General features: G+C 40.7%; 2 protein-coding genes across 2 annotated transcripts; both read left to right on the forward strand.

Annotated features, from left to right (window-relative positions):
* The first annotated feature begins 1,857 nt into the window (after positions 1-1,857).
* On the forward strand, positions 1,858-6,142 carry zgc:175280 (cationic amino acid transporter 2 family protein). The gene is made up of 11 exons (XM_061085316.1): positions 1,858-2,239; positions 2,393-2,548; positions 2,730-2,886; positions 3,083-3,216; positions 3,495-3,717; positions 3,946-4,082; positions 4,758-4,866; positions 5,067-5,194; positions 5,272-5,438; positions 5,787-5,895; positions 6,006-6,142. The coding sequence occupies exons 1-11, from the start codon at positions 1,870-1,872 to the stop codon at positions 6,140-6,142; spliced, it is 1,827 nt and encodes a 608-aa protein (XP_060941299.1). The 5' UTR covers positions 1,858-1,869.
* A 729-nt stretch (positions 6,143-6,871) lies between these two features.
* Positions 6,872-15,629, forward strand: kif20a (kinesin family member 20A). Its single transcript, XM_061086223.1, has 19 exons — positions 6,872-6,954; positions 8,290-8,466; positions 8,709-8,834; positions 8,938-9,057; positions 9,341-9,479; positions 9,577-9,752; positions 10,162-10,261; positions 10,934-11,146; positions 11,425-11,536; positions 11,632-11,706; positions 12,021-12,164; positions 12,262-12,430; positions 12,537-12,689; positions 12,951-13,090; positions 13,326-13,428; positions 13,604-13,793; positions 13,884-13,975; positions 14,070-14,207; positions 14,909-15,629. The coding sequence occupies exons 2-19, from the start codon at positions 8,299-8,301 to the stop codon at positions 15,284-15,286; spliced, it is 2,736 nt and encodes a 911-aa protein (XP_060942206.1). The 5' UTR covers positions 6,872-6,954; positions 8,290-8,298; the 3' UTR covers positions 15,287-15,629.
* The last annotated feature ends 153 nt before the right edge of the window (positions 15,630-15,782 follow it).

A 15,782-nucleotide genomic window follows, 5' to 3' on the forward strand; every position in this document is an offset into this window, starting at 1 on the left:
TCACCATGGAGAAGAGCCATCGCAGCCTCACTGCATCTGGCTAATACTGCTGGAAAAATGCTGGGGCAGAGCTGCGATAATGAAGTAACTACCTGCTTAAGAGCCACTCTTTGCCCCCATCAACAATTATTAAGAGAATGTTCTATGCCGAGTCATATAAAATCTATTTTAAATTAATACGGCCATTCTTTTTTGGACAGAAAGCTCATTGTGCTTTTAGAAAAATCCCCTAATGTCCAATAAAAGTAAAGTAGAATATTATTATGCATCCAATGTTATACAGAAACCAATGTCCCCTGTCTCCTTTTTGTAAATAACAAAAACATTAAATTAAAAACTATATAATCTCAACTTTTTCCAAATATATATAATCGATAAAAACTTCTAGCAAAGTGCAATCGGCAAAGAAATTGACTGTTATATCATAAAATGTTTTAAATGACTGCAATAGCTAAATAGTTTAGAGAGTTTTTTGAACTCTCTAAAACTGTTCTTCATTGGTTTTTAACTCCCAAAGTTAAACTATTAAAACAACAAACATGGACTATAACACAGAATCAAACTTACCTGGTACCCGGCCGTGTATTAATCAATAAGATACACTCCAAGAAATCAATCTGCAGCTTTGCACTGATTTTAAAGCCTTTCCCCAAATTTTCCAGGGTGATGAATGAATTTACTGGACAATGGCTATAGCTTTCCCCTTTCTGCAGATGAATCATTAACCGAGAGGGGTAGTCCATTTCCTCCGGTTAATGAAGTCTACTCACAGTTCGCTCCCGAACCAAAGTCATCTCAACCTGAAGTTGGAAGAGAATGAGTCGAGAACTGACTAAACTTTAATCTTATCACATTTTAAATCTTAAACAAGGTTCACATATTGAAATTCCATCATGCAACTTCATTTCCCCAATTGAACAAGTTTTTCAAACTGAGGAAAACACTTAATACAACAGAAATTCAAATACATGTTTTTTGAATATCCAATCATCACTACAGTGTTTATATGGGATTTAACATTCAAGAGGCCCAATAAAAACATATGGGAAAGTATTATTAAGTAACATTAAAAACTATTTCTCTCTCTCTCTCTCTCTCTCTCTCTCTCTCTCTCTATATATATATATATATATATATATATATATATACTGTATACAGATATATATACAGATACATGTATCTATATATGTATATGAGGACAAACGTTTTGATGCGGAATGGAAGCAAAATATCATAATTTATCATTTGCTTAAAGAAATGAATGACATATTTTGACAGTCTTTTTACGGTTCTCAAACAAATCATTGTGATCCGGGCATTTTCAGAAATGGCACGTACGTCTGAAATGTAACAAGACGTGTCAAAAATGTTGAGTTCACAGCGAATGGGTTTATCCTCACATTTAGCGTTCTCTCTCGGCCAGATCGCAACACAGTCTCGTACACAGCTGCATTCATCTGAAAAGGTAAGAAGGATGACTTTCTTAAATGTAATGAATATTCTACTGGTTTTGGTCAGCGTCATTAGGAGAGGGTCAGTTTGTCTTAAAGGTTTGATGCGTTCTAATTCAGGATGAATAGCTATAAATGTACTATAATGAAGCTACAACTTCTTTTCACATGCCCTTACAGCAAATCGCTCACAGGTGACATGAAATGCACATCTGGATTATGTTTAACTTTTATATGACAACGGCAGCATTTGATTTCTAAATTGCCACTGTACTTACATTTTCTAAACAGAGATGTATATCTTTTAACCAGAAAATGTTATTGAGATGGATGTTGATACTTTCTAATTTGTCTTTAGACTTTTATCAGATCTCAGCCGTATCCCCTTTTTGTACATTTTCTCTTGAGGTTTTACAAGATGCCTGGAGCACAGATTCTACTGTTCCTGCAGAGTCTGACGCGTAGGAAACCTCTGGAGCCCGAGGGCGAGGAATCCAACTTTCGCCGGAGCCTGACCACCCTTGACCTGGTGGCTCTGGGGGTCGGCAGCACACTTGGTGCCGGGGTGTATGTGCTGTCTGGAGAAGTTGCCAGAGCCGTGGCCGGGCCGAGTATCATTATCTCTTTCCTGATAGCTGCAGTGGCCTCAATATTTGCTGGACTGTGTTATGCTGAATTTGGAGCTCGTGTTCCCAAGACTGGCTCTGCCTATCTCTATAGCTATGTGACTGTGGGAGAGATTTGGGCTTTTATCACCGGCTGGAACCTGCTGCTGTCTTATGTCATCGGTAAAGACTGTTTGTTTTTCAATTTGTGTGGGCAATGATCTCTTTAGTAGATGCTGCAGCCTCTCAGCTCATAAAACACCGGATGTGACAAGGCTCAAGTTATCTATGTGAATTAACCCATTTTGTGTCTCCTCCTCGTTCACTGTTTATTAGGGACATCGAGTGTAGCCAGGGCATGGAGTGGGACCTTCGATGACCTCATTGGAAATGTCATTGCCAACTCTCTGGGCAAACAGACTGCGATGGGTTTACCTGGATTAGCTCCTTACCCAGACTTCTTTGCAGCTGCTCTCATAATGCTCCTGGCAGGCGAGTTTCATGATCACATTTTTTGTTGCAATCTTTGTGGTCTTTTTTATTTCAATGTCTAAAATAAAGAGGGGGACATTATTGTTAATGCATTTTTAATATTTTCTTGTATTTTGGACGAGTGAACTTTCATGATGTTCAAATACACGTCTGACTTTATATTTGTGTGCTTTGTTTGTAGGGATTCTTGCATTTGGTGCAAAGGAGTCGGCCACAGTAAATAAGGTTTTTACTGCGGTTAACGTCCTGGTGCTGCTGTTTGTTATCATCTCTGGTTTCATTAAGGGTGACATCAACAACTGGTACACTACTGAAGACACTATCATAGAAGCATATGAGTAAGTATCATTAATATAAAAAACATGTTTCACCTGCAGACCACAGAAACAAATAAATTAAATTCCTACCTTTTACTTTGCCGTGTTTGGTAAAACATAGTTTACAGGCTGTTAGTGTTAAAAAGAAATATTAAACTGACTTTAAAATATTTAAATACCAATTAGTTTGTAAATTATTATTATATGTTCTCTGCAGAAACCACACTTCACTGAATGATACCTCGACATATGGCAGTGGGGGATTTTTCCCTTTCGGCTTTGAGGGAACATTAGCGGGTGCGGCCACTTGCTTTTATGCATTCGTTGGATTTGATTGTATTGCCACAACAAGTAAGTTAAAAGAGGTTCCGCCGTTACATCATCAGAATGAATTTCAGACGTATAATCACGTGGTACATAATTGAGACAGAAACATGTAAAATATAATCCTGTTGTTTTGGTGCATGTAACAAAAATTCTGAAAATGAAATGTAGTATAGATAGACATTTTACACATGAGCAGTATTTACTTTGTTGGACCACACTTACACACACACACTGTTCATGCAAATGCAAGCAAAAAAAATTGTATAACTTCAATATGTATAACTAAATGTGTTTTCCTTTAGGTGAGGAGGTTAAAAACCCACAGAAGTCGATCCCTCTTGGTATCGTGGCATCTCTCCTCATCTGCTTCTTGGCCTATTTTGGAGTGTCTGCTGCCCTGACTCTCATGATGCCCTACTATTTGCTCAGTGTTCACAGCCCACTGCCTGCAGCCTTTACATACATCGGTTGGGGCCCTGCAAAGTACGCAGTGGCTGTGGGATCCCTCTGTGCACTGTCAACCAGGTATGAAGCGCACTGGGTCTTTCAAAAACCAGATTCTGTCCCACTGATCAAATGGATTTTTTAAAAATTTTACTCAACTTCAATTTGACATTGTCCAGTTAGTGAATTGTTATTTTACATGAGTAGAAATACATTATCGTTGGCTGACATGTAGAATACTCACAGTAAAGGAAGATCACAGCAATCCCAGTTGTCGTTGTTTGAGTTATCTGAGTTTATTCCTGGCAGCCTTCTTGGATCAATGTTCCCGATGCCTCGCGTTATCTTTGCTATGGCCAGGGACGGACTTCTCTTCACACCGCTCAGCAAACTCAGTGACAGACAAAGTCCTGTCATAGCAACCCTGGTGTCAGGGGTTGCAGCAGGTAAACTTCACACAATATACATCTCAGTAATGAACTGTCTTTTCTCTGTGTTTCTTTTAACAAATCCCTTCCTGTTTTGAACCTAATTGTTCATCCTCACGCTCATTGCTCAACACACACGCTACACGGATTCTAAACAGCTAAATGTATTTATTTAGAGGAGGGACAATATTTGGCAACAGGTTAATGTTTTCCTTTTCTAGCTGTATAGTGCAGAGCAGAGTTAATCTGCACAAACTGTTCCGTAACTGACGAGTTCAAGCACACAGTGTGTCTTTGACTGTAAATACACTTTCTCTGTGAGCCCTGTAGTGACAGGTCAGCCGTGTCCAAATCAACAGTAGAATCACAAATGATCTACAAATATTACTGATCAGAAAAATGAAGAATTGATGAACTAAAAAATGGGAAAATCTCTTACGTATTAATTATGTATATTTTATTTGCTTCATCGGTTTCTTTGCCTTGTTAAATGTTATTTGAGCACTGTTAAAAGCACAGTTGATACAATTTATCATTATTATTAATATGCTCTCTCTGAGTCTTACATGAATTTTAAAAACAACACCTGGACTAAGCTATAGTGGAAATAATGGTAATTGAAATGAGTGTCAGATGGTCATATATAAAAGCTTCTTCTTATTAATATTCTTGTTATTATTTATGTTCTTTTAGCTATCATGGCGTTGGTGTTTGACCTGAAGTCACTGGTTGACATGATGTCGATTGGAACCCTCTTCGCCTACACACTTGTTGCCATATGCATCCTTATATTAAGGTATGAGTCATCATAATCAAACATGTAGGATATCATTACTGTAAACTGGTGTGTTAGAAACATTAATATTACACGTGGTTGACATAAACATGTTTTCACACAAGAATAAACTCCTTGATTAAATCACTGTTATATATTGTGTATAGAGAGATTGTTATATTTACTAATTGCCTTGGAACATTTATTGACATTTCCTCACTTTGCAGATACCAAGCAGACGAAAATTCCGGACGCAGTGAACCAGATCCTTTTACCATCCATGAAGTCTTCAGTCCTCCCTCACAACCAACTTTACGGACGTCAAAAAATGTCTCTGTTCTAGCTGTTTTTACTGGTTAGTGATTCCTGTCATCCTTTAGGTATATGATTTCCCTCGGAAATAGTCATTGGAACTTACATTGATCTCTTCAGTCATTTTAGCCATCATCCTGAGCCTCCTCATATCTGGAGCTGTAGACTCCCTGCAGGCCCTGGAGTGGTGGAGTCTTCTCTGCGTCTCTGTGATCGTACTGATTCTGCTTCTCATTATCTTGATCATCTGGAGACAACCACAGAGTTCAACAAAAGCTGCTTTCATGGTACATCTCATCTATCTTAAAGTGGCATCTCAAAGATTTTCTTATAAATAAATGTTTGTTAAGTCACTATCTATCGCTGAACTAAGCTACACACAGATCTGATTGAGCCTATGGCCCATGGCCCTACATGCCAACTACAGACACAGGCATTGCATTGTCTTTGCCATTGAGCTTAGAGCTACTGATAGTAACCATTAAATATGCATCGAGCAAACAGTGATTTTCTGCTAATCAGTTTGAAATATTGCTGGGACTTCAATGTGTTTCTTGCAACATTAAAGTTTAAACAGGGAATTTGTGTATATATTTTATTTTTTTTTTTTAATTTCTCCTTCTTCTTATGCATAGGTTCCATTTGTGCCATTGCTTCCTATAGTCAGCACCCTTGCCAATGTCTACCTTATGGCTCAGCTTGGATCTGACACATGGATCCGCTATGCAGTGTGGATGGCAATAGGTGTGTGAACAATATCTCTACAAAACGCACGTTTCATTGTCACAAAATGTGTAACAACATCAAATAACACGCGGGCCTGACCATGTGTGGTGTGTCTTTTCTTCCAACAGGTTTAATCATCTACTTTTGTTATGGGGTTCGGCACAGTGTGCAGAAAGAAAGGCTTCAACATTCCCCCAACCAAGTCCAATTTCACAGCATCACCACTAATACAGGATCAAATGGTGGAGAAGATTACAACGGCTAAACCGTGGTTGACAGACTGATGAGAATATTCACTGGGCACAAAGAAGCATTTCAGTCATGACCTCTGACCTCTTTGTTGTTTTTGTTACCTGTGAGATTAAATATATAGAAAACATTTACTCAAGTCTTTTATAATAAATAAATGAAGACATTGTATAAGTTCCAAAAGAAAACATTTTGCAGGTTTGATGTTAAATGCTGTAAATAAAAAAACGTTTGTTATGGCACCTGCATTGTCTTCATACACAGTACTCACAGTATTTCACATTTATGTATTTGTAGCTGTTTGAAGGTTTTCATATATGTATGCTAGTTATTAGTCAACTTATGTTGTATTTGTATAATTCTTTTAACAATATGTACGTTGAATAAACATGAAAAGAGAGTTTCATCTGCTCCTACTTCCATCTGTCTTTCTTCCCCCTTGTGAGAACCTCGTTAACACACTTTTACTTCCACACTCGGTAACACGTTCTGATAACATGTCAGATTAATTTCCAACACGTGATAGGAACTCATGCCAGGCGTCCTGGTTCGAGGAGGGCGCAGTTTAAATAGCGCACCGTGTCAACCCGGGTTAGCCAATCAGGAAGGCAGAGAGCGCGGAGCTTCAGCCAATCCCCGACTCGCCCTGCAGGGGAAGCGCATTGTTCAAAAACCAAACCCAGTCGAGTGAAGCTCAGCTGAGAATCAAACCCACACGCAGAGCACGATTCACGGAGACGGATTCAGTTCAACACTGTTGCTTCTCTTTCTCTAACTTAGGAACATTTAGAAACCGGAAACCACTCGTTGCACGGTGAAGGCTTCCAGGTAAGTGGAATCCACCATCGATATATATCTATGGAATCCACCTTTGCTTCAGGCTCAACAACAATACAGCTGCTAGCTACCATAAAGCTGTGATCTCTGTATAATAACAACATGTCGTGCTTTTATTGTGTCAGTGTTTGGTTTGGTTACAGATTCTCGTGTTGGTTCATTTACACCCGTTATTTAACGTCTACACGCTCTTAGTCGAACATTGAAACGTGTGACTCCTCTTTTCATCATGTTTCCAGCAGCTGAGAGGAAGTTAGCCTGAACGAGTATACACGGTTACATCTAAAGTGAACTATTTGCCTCAGCGTCATCGATGTTTCTGTTCATTTCAAATGCAGCAAAGCTAAAAAAAAAAAAACCTGTCACGACAGGCTAGAGCCCCGCGGAACTTTTTACCTGAAGAACTGCTCGGGCAGGTACTGATTGACTGAGCAGGAAAACAAAAGGGATCTGTGTGTTCTCTCAGCTTGTGTCATGGCACACCCTTGGTTCTGACTTACCCTCCCGTCCAGCGAGGTGCTGCCTGAAGACTGTTGGGATTCAAACACTTCAAACACATGTCATTGGAAAGGTTATTTTAGATGACACGTGTTTTTCCTTCTCTCCTGTGTAACAGGAGTTTCGATTGAGCTTTCAGAAAGACCCTGGTAACAGAGCTCCCCCTGTGTGGGGGTGGGAGAAACTTTTTCCATAAAGACAACAACAAAAACCAGTTCACCTTTAGCAAGATAAACAAAGAAGGACAAACTTCATGTCTGGAGGAAAAAAGTCACGATGAATTTTTTTTTTAACGTTTAGGTTCTTCAAGAAGTTTCTACTATCCCCAATCAGCTAACATTGAAGTCTTTTCTATTTAAATAATAATAATAACGCTTTCTATAATTCTGTTTCCACTTACATGAATGGTGTATTGAGTTTAAATTGATAGGTGAAAATGTTCTTTGATTTCAGCAGAAGGCTGCAGAATAATACTTATGTGAAATAGAGTGGTACTCTGTAGAGTAAAAGCCTCCGCCAAGGTCACCTTGTATTCAAAAAGCTGTACCAACTTCCACATACTTTTAGATACCCCTTCCCAGACTATGCCAGATTATCGCAATGTTAATGTAAGTGGAAAAAAAAAATCCTGGATCCTCCCACTAAGTTTCATGAAACTCCATCCATTTGCTTCTGTGTAATCTTGCTTACAACAAACAAACCCCCAGACAGACAGGAGTGAAAACATAACCTCCTTGCCAGATGTACAAATGGGAAGGTGTTCTTAATACTTCCCAAATGCACTGTGTGTTGTGATTACTGTCTTACTAATGTTCTGTTTTCTTGCAGCAGGTAAGCATGGCACTGTCTTTGTCCTCCCCGTGCGTGTGCCCCTTCGATGAGGAGGAGGAAATCGCCGTGTTTGAGTCGACGGCAGCAGAATTCGGGGGCCTTGCACGACCACGTCATCCTGAGCTCTCTGTGATTTCCCCTGGACTTGATCCACGGCCGTCCATTTTAGAGCCGGTGAGTGTGGACTCTGTCTCTGCAATAATCCCAGTAAAGTTTTCATTTAAAAAAAAATGGTTTGTTTACATTTCACGTTTGTAAAAACTTCTTATTTAATCTTTTGAAATCTCAAATTTTACTTTTGCTTCCTGCCATTGTCATGTCATTAACAGGCTAAATGAATGAGCACATCAAAACAATAATTGATATTCCTCCATGTTAGAAAACTGCCATTTGAGGTCTTAAATCTGTGTATCTAGAAACTATCAGTGAAATCTGGATTGGTGAGACAAGGAAGTGGTGGTGAAGGAAATGCAGACAGGGTGAAGGTGTATCTGCGCATTCGACCTCTTACTGAGATGGAGAGAGAGAGGGGAGAAGAACAGGTGAGACTTTTCTACAGTCACACAATAACTGCTTTTTGTAAATAAAGTACATCCATTGGTTACGGTATGGCTCACTGTGCTCAATGTTTACTTTTCATCTCAGGGTTGTGTGGCTGTCCAGGATGAAGAGACTCTGCTGCTCAAAGCTCCAAAAGAGTCTCAGAACATGAGGACTGCAGAGAGGGGCATCACCCAGAGCATGCACAAGTTCAGTTTCTCTAAGGTACACCTGTGCTCTGTGTTTATACATGCACATAACACCTGCTGTCGAAATTATACAGATTTTGTTTTTTAAAAAAGGGGCAAATAGTGGTGCTGGTGGGAGGATTTACCATGGAAGTGAACAACAATCTAAACAGGTTTTTCATTAATGACACTGAAAACATTGATGGATAAATATGGGCTTATGAGTTTGAATAGTAACCGATGTCAGTAATTATTTAGGAGAACGCCTGTGTAATGTCCAATTTTATAGACCACAAAAAAATACCATCCCTCTTTCATAGATCTCTGGAGCAGAGACCACACAGCAGCAGTTTTATGAGAGCACAATGAAGAAGATGGTGAAAGACGTTCTTCAGGGAGAAAACAGACTCCTCTACACTTATGGTGTCACCAATTCTGGAAAGACGTACACCATTCAGGGTAAGATGTAATTATTTTACTAATAAAGCCCAGGTTTGGTAACAGTGTTTGTGTTTACAGCTCTTTAAAAGATGTTTGTTTGTACTTTGACGTACAGGCAGTGGTCGAGAGTCAGGCCTCCTGCCCCGAGCTTTAGCGTCTCTCTTCAGGAAACTGCAGGGTCGCCTCTACGGTGCCATGGACCTGAAGCCTGTCATGTATCAGGATGTGAAACAGCTGGAACCCAGTGAGGTCAGGGTGGAGGAAATCCGCAGAAACTCTCTGCTCAAAGAGGTAAATTGAAGAAACAGTTAATGGTTCTTATGATATGAAACGAAACATGTAACTTCCTTGTTGTTACAATGTGTCAGAGACAGGGTCTGTAGCTTTAAGACAGATATGTGTTTAGTAATGTACTTCTCCCATAATCCTTGCATTGTCTCTTACTGTATAGTTCAATTTTCAACATATCCTGATCTTTGGCATAGAAAAGAAATTCCTTCCAATTCAATGTCAGCTACACTGCAGTGGGCTCAGTTTTGATTGGTTTCAGCCTTAAAACAACAAAAAAGTATATTATTTATCCAAGTGTAGAGAGATTTATCTTTCTGTCAGAGTGAGATCTCATGTGTCACCCTAGCAGCTTTATATCATTCAGGAGATCAGTATCTTTTTGCTGATGTTCTCCCCGTGTGTGTTTCAGGATGAGAGTTTGATTTCTCGTCGAGGTGGTACCACCACAAACGGGGACAGCGGTCTCGGGGGCCTCTCCTCTACCAGTCACATGGCCAGCTTGCTAGACGGTGAGGAGAGAGTGTGGAATATCATGTTGAACAAACCTCAAATTCAAATCTCAGTAAATTTAGAATGACTTTAAATTCACATTATAAACCAGCAACTGAACCGGATGAATAGGGGTGGGCATTAAAACCAGGTCTTAAATGGTATTGATACACTCAAATGTTATGGATTTTGCCAAATTACCTTTTTACCGTTTTTAGGGAGATTCAAAGGAAGAAATATCTTTTTTTCCGAGCCTGTGTTCAGGGTGAGGGCAGCTTTCACACACTGCAGCCCCATGAAACACACACAGGCTCAGTGATACTGGCAGGGAGCACTAAATGTTTAAAAGGGTGGTTACACTTCAGTAGAGTCAATGTTGACAATAGACTCACAAGTGCAACACATCTTCTGCATGCAAGGACGGGATCACAAGCCATCCGTGGAAACAGGCAGTGAAAGTCCAACACATTCAGATAGAGAAAAGCAGATTTCATCCACAAAGGTCATCGTTTTTCTGTTGTTTCTGCGATGTGGTATCTGAGCAGCCTGGGTCACTCAGAGTTAACAAACATTAGATAATAATTAATAAAAAACATTTAACCAGCAGGTTTTGTGTGCATTCATATACTTATACTGTCAGTATTTTTATCATGTTTTTTCTGTGTCTGTAAAACGGATCTTTGACTCTGCAGACACAGACAGTGTGTGTCTGGAGCCCGACAGCCTTTCACACACTGGAGGGGACGACCTGGAGGAAGGCATGCATTTCTCTATCTGGGTTTCCTTCTATGAGATCTACAATGAGTTCCTCTACGATCTGCTGGATGTGTCGCCCTCCATGCAGCCCAAAAAGAGAGCCACGCTGAGGCTCAGTGACGACAAGCAGGGCAACCCTTATGTGAAAGGTAACGCTGACTCATTCATCTGAAGGATATGTACTTTAAATTGAATTACTCCAGTATATATCAGATTAAACCTGGTGAAGCTCAAACCCATTATACAACTTCTTTCATCAGACATATGTTATACAAGCAAAAAATGTTAAACAAAACCATGGAATAGATACAATAATCTATCTTATCTCAAATCTAAAATACTTCTTTGTATGATGTTAGTTTGTTGCTTTGTTGTAACTTTGACTTTATCTTGCAAAAATTTAAGTTGTTTTCCCTTGTTATTTCAGATCTCTCCTGGATCCAGGTCCGCAGTGCCGAGGAGGCGTGGAGGATTCTGAGGGCCGGGCGTCGCAACCAGAGCTTCGCCAGCACTCACCTAAACCAAAACTCCAGCCGCAGGTACATTGTGTTAACAGTTGCCAAAAAAACATTATTTTGTTTTTATTTTGTCAGACTTGTTCAACTCTCTTATCCTAAATGTATCGCCTTCACAGCCACAGCATCTTCTCCATCCGTGTCCTGCACATCCGCCCAGAGGCCATTTCAGGCCAGACCATGCACATCAGCGAGTATGTCGCCTATCTTTACTTATTCAAATATACCTTCATTTTATGAGGTACTTGCAGATATTAGAAATAATTGATTTTTAGCCTCCTTCAGAAATATTCAAATTCACCTTTAATTCATTATTCAAGCACTGACAAATACCAACATTAATAGACTTGTGAAATAAATTATGACAGGTCTTATCACTGTTTTTATTAAATAGCTTTCTATGTGGTATTACAATAGCTACAAGTATTGCATTTGTGAACCCTGCCGAAATCCTGTTTTCACTTTTGGTCTATGAAGATGATGAACCAGTGCTCTGTCTCCTCTTTAGACTGACCGTGTGTGATCTGGCTGGGTCTGAGCGCTGTAAAGAGCAGCGCAACGGAGAGAGGATGAAGGAGGCCAACAACATCAACACCTCCCTTTTAACACTGGGACGCTGTATTGCTGCTCTGAGGAACAACCAGAACAACAAGTATGTGCTTGACCTTGACTTATAACTGTCTGTGGTGTTGATGTGGTACATCTTGAGCTTGTTTGAGAAAAATGGATCATGCTTTCTGCCTACACAGATCCCGGCCTCCTCAAGTGGTGCCCTTCAGGGACAGTAAACTGACCCGGGTGCTGCAGGGTTTCTTCTGTGGCAGAGGAAGCTCCAGCATGGTGGTCAACATCAACCCATGTGCCTCCATCTATGACGAGACCCTCCAGGCCCTCAAATTCTCTGCCATCGCTACTCAAGTAGGAAACACTCTTGTATATCTAACTTCTGCGATTTTTATCTTTTACGACAGACTTAATAATAAGACCAAAGACAAATTAAGATATACATTATATATAATTTCAGCTGGTTCACGGCCCATCCACAAAGACCAGAGTGGCCTACATCCTGTCTCTGCTGCGTGAGCCGAACGGACATGGTAACGACAGCACGGTGCTGGAAACGGATGAGGATGAGAGCGATGCCGAAGATGGAGATATCACCATGTTAAATACTGAGGTAACATCCTCTGTCATTGTACAAGGGAGCTAAATATGTAATATCCCCACAAGCGCTTTATAAAACCGATTTTCTTTACAATTTAATTAACAGAATAATCAAGATAGTGGAGATAAGGTTTTTAACAGTTCTGTAAATTTCAATGACCACTTACATGATGCCTTTTGATATAAACTAAAACGAGAAATAACGCAGTGAGTATGTAAAAGGCCTTTTTAGGACGTGGCCACTGTTTCTAAAAGAGGACTCTACCTTATTTAGGCCTTACTTCAGGCCATTGATGTTCTGAAGAGAGAGGTGCAGCGCCAGCGGGAAGAGAAAGAGGCTCTTGAAGCAAATGTGAGGGAGCAGGTGGTCTCCGAGATGATGGAGGTCATCACTGGGATGCAGGATGGCTTCAGGTGAGTGAGCATGTTGGGGTACAACCCCCCTTACGTTCTGTTCCTGTCAAAATGCCAGTTTAAGTTCTCAGGGTGCATTCGTAACAACTATTTCTAACAATGTTTTAAATAGGAAACAAAATTCAGATGATTTTTAAAAAAGAAATCCACTCTAAAGGAAGTTGTAACATTCAGAGGATTAGAACACTTTGAGATTGATACAGATATTAAGTGTGGATGTCTTTTTATCTTATAGTGAGACCCTGGAGGCAGAAATGGCTCTGATTGAAGAGCGGTGCGAGGACAAGATCACCAACCTGCAGAAGCATTTGAAGAAATTTTACAGTGAGGAGCTGCAGGTGAGAGACTTTGTGATGAGCTCATTTCAGTTTCCGTCAGTGTTTTCGATTCACACAATCTGTCAAATCTGCACTTAACTTCACTGAAATATTTCCTGAATGCATTGTTTCTAATACTGTATCTTTGCAGTAAGATGTATGTGCTATAAGTTTTCCTCTGAATCATTTTTCTCAGGAGCGTGACCAGGCCATTGAAGCTTTGTCTGAGGCCCTTGAAAAATACAAGGATGGTGGATCAGTGTCCATGCTGGTGCCAGAGGAAGAGGGGCCTCGGCGTTCTCGGCGCCTCACCACTCGGACAGAACCCGTCAAGCTGCAGGCCGACTTCAACCAGTGCCGCGCCGAGCTGTTCACCAAGACGCAAGGTAGATTCTGACTGGAAGCCTGCTCGGATTATGTGTTGGTGTTAGAAGTGCTGATGGTAATTCACTGTCTTGTTCTGTTTGCTGATGCAGAGTTGACAAAGCTTAAGATGCAGCTGGAAGTGCCGGGCTCATCAGGGACCCTCACCAGTGCTGCTGACCGCAAGCTCGAGGAGGGTCAGCGGGTCAGTCACCAACACAGATGCAATTTTTGTTTTGCGCCATTGGAGTCTAAACCTTTTTATATAGAGTATGAAAATTCTGACTCTTTCCCAACAGAACCTGCGTCAGCTGCGTCTGGATTTGCAGAGGCTGGGGGTGGACCTCCAGTCTGCTGAACGAGCGTGCTGTCGCAACACAGGGGGGGAGCGACTGCGTCAGATGTTAAATGCTACAGAGGAGACCCTCGCCAAACAGGTAAAACCACACATGCATGGTACAATACTGCATATTGTTATTTCTGCTATTATATAAGCAAATTTAATAGGGTGTTCTGTGTGGGAGGAAAAAAATCATTAACTTAAACGATGAAGCTCCTAAACTGAGATTCATTATTTTGTTGGTGATACTTAAAATTACGCCAAGCTTAAACTGAATAATTCAATATGTTTCACGTATCAATTTAGTGTAATAAGACCAATCTCATATTGTCATTATTAAAAATCTTTCTTTTTACCTCAAACATAAAGTAAAAGTAGGTGAAGCTGAGCTGAACCAACATACTGTTGTTCCTGTAACGACAGCATGTAAGTTTCCCTTAGCGCAGTTTGGACAATAATTACATTTCTCCTTCCGGTGATTCTGATCATGGATGCTCTCTTAAGATAACCTGTAATTCAAAGTAATATTTAAGCGTCCGCTTCTTGAAGTGCAACTTTCAATTTGAAATACTTTTTTTTTCTCTCCCTCTCCTCTCTTCATTAACAATCGTGATGCACAGCCAGCTTTTAAACTAAATTAGGATTTATAACATCTGCACCAGGTGAAAACTGCAAAAGCATGTACAAAAGCTGCGTTCTGCCTCACCCTCTGTCACCTCACCTCCAACCCCACCCTTCACCTTCACGCCCCCCCCCCCTTGTGGCCTGGTCTAACCCTTTTCACTGACTCCTTCTTAGGACCAGATCATGGCGGAGCTGCATAACGGCCTGACGCTGGTCAAAGCCGACTTGAGGCGGAAGGCGGACGCCCTGGCTCAGATTCACACAAGCCAGCCCCAGCTGCCCCCGTGTGGCTTCTCTCCCTCCCCTGCACCAGGATCCTGTAAGAGGAAGGACTGTGGGGCCACTGCAGCATTTAATGCTGAGAACCGGCCTCCACAGAAACGACCATTTTTCCAGACCCTGTTCCCGACACGCACCCCAACACGTAAATGCAACACTCGTGCTGTTGAGGAGGGAAACTTCACCCCCTACTCGCGGATCTTGCGGTCTCGTCAGCAATCGCCACCTCGCAGCCCGGCCCCCACCCCTCGTAGTCTCAGGGGGAAGTACTGAGCTCACCTAAGGCTCAGGAAATCATATTTTTTTATATTATGCAAAAGTCCTACCTGCTGGTAACTTTATAGTAGTTTTATATTGGTTTTATATATACTCACTTTGCAGTGCAGTTAACTCACTGTTATGCCAAATACAGTTATAATGTTCATGTCAGTGCTTTAAATAAGGTCGCAGTAAAGTACCTAGGCAATGGAGGTTTCCATGAGCAGTGTGATAGTTGTGGACTGTATGGTGATAGAACATTGGTGGAATTTGTCTTCTCTGCTTCTGAAATTCCTCCACAAGCCTTTATTATGAGTATCTTCAGTTTTCACAACAAAATTAGATAGCATAATTTATTAGTCAGGAAAAAACAATTTGTCCAAGAATTTGTTCCCTGACAGTTTTAATTTGAAATTTTCACTGTATTCAAATCTACTGTTAACTCACTAAAGTGTATCTGTCTAAAAAAAAAACAAGTCTTTGCATAGCGGTGGGATTTATTTACACTATT

The sequence above is a fragment of the Limanda limanda genome, chromosome 14 (genome assembly GCF_963576545.1).
Source record: "Limanda limanda chromosome 14, fLimLim1.1, whole genome shotgun sequence".
NCBI lineage: Eukaryota > Metazoa > Chordata > Actinopteri > Pleuronectiformes > Pleuronectidae > Limanda > Limanda limanda.

Excerpts from the sequence above, each read along its gene's own strand:
- zgc:175280 (XM_061085316.1), top strand. The coding sequence starts at position 1,870 with ATGCCTGGAGCACAGATTCTACTGTTCCTGCAGAGTCTGACGCGTAGG. Across the intron at positions 2,887-3,082 it reads ACTATCATAGAAGCATATGA|AAACCACACTTCACTGAATG; the intron begins GTAAGTATCATT and ends TGTTCTCTGCAG. Across the intron at positions 5,439-5,786 it reads CAACAAAAGCTGCTTTCATG|GTTCCATTTGTGCCATTGCT; the intron begins GTACATCTCATC and ends TCTTATGCATAG.
- kif20a (XM_061086223.1), top strand. The coding sequence starts at position 8,299 with ATGGCACTGTCTTTGTCCTCCCCGTGCGTGTGCCCCTTCGATGAGGAG. Across the intron at positions 10,262-10,933 it reads CATGGCCAGCTTGCTAGACG|ACACAGACAGTGTGTGTCTG; the intron begins GTGAGGAGAGAG and ends TTGACTCTGCAG. Across the intron at positions 13,976-14,069 it reads AGCTCGAGGAGGGTCAGCGG|AACCTGCGTCAGCTGCGTCT; the intron begins GTCAGTCACCAA and ends CTTTCCCAACAG.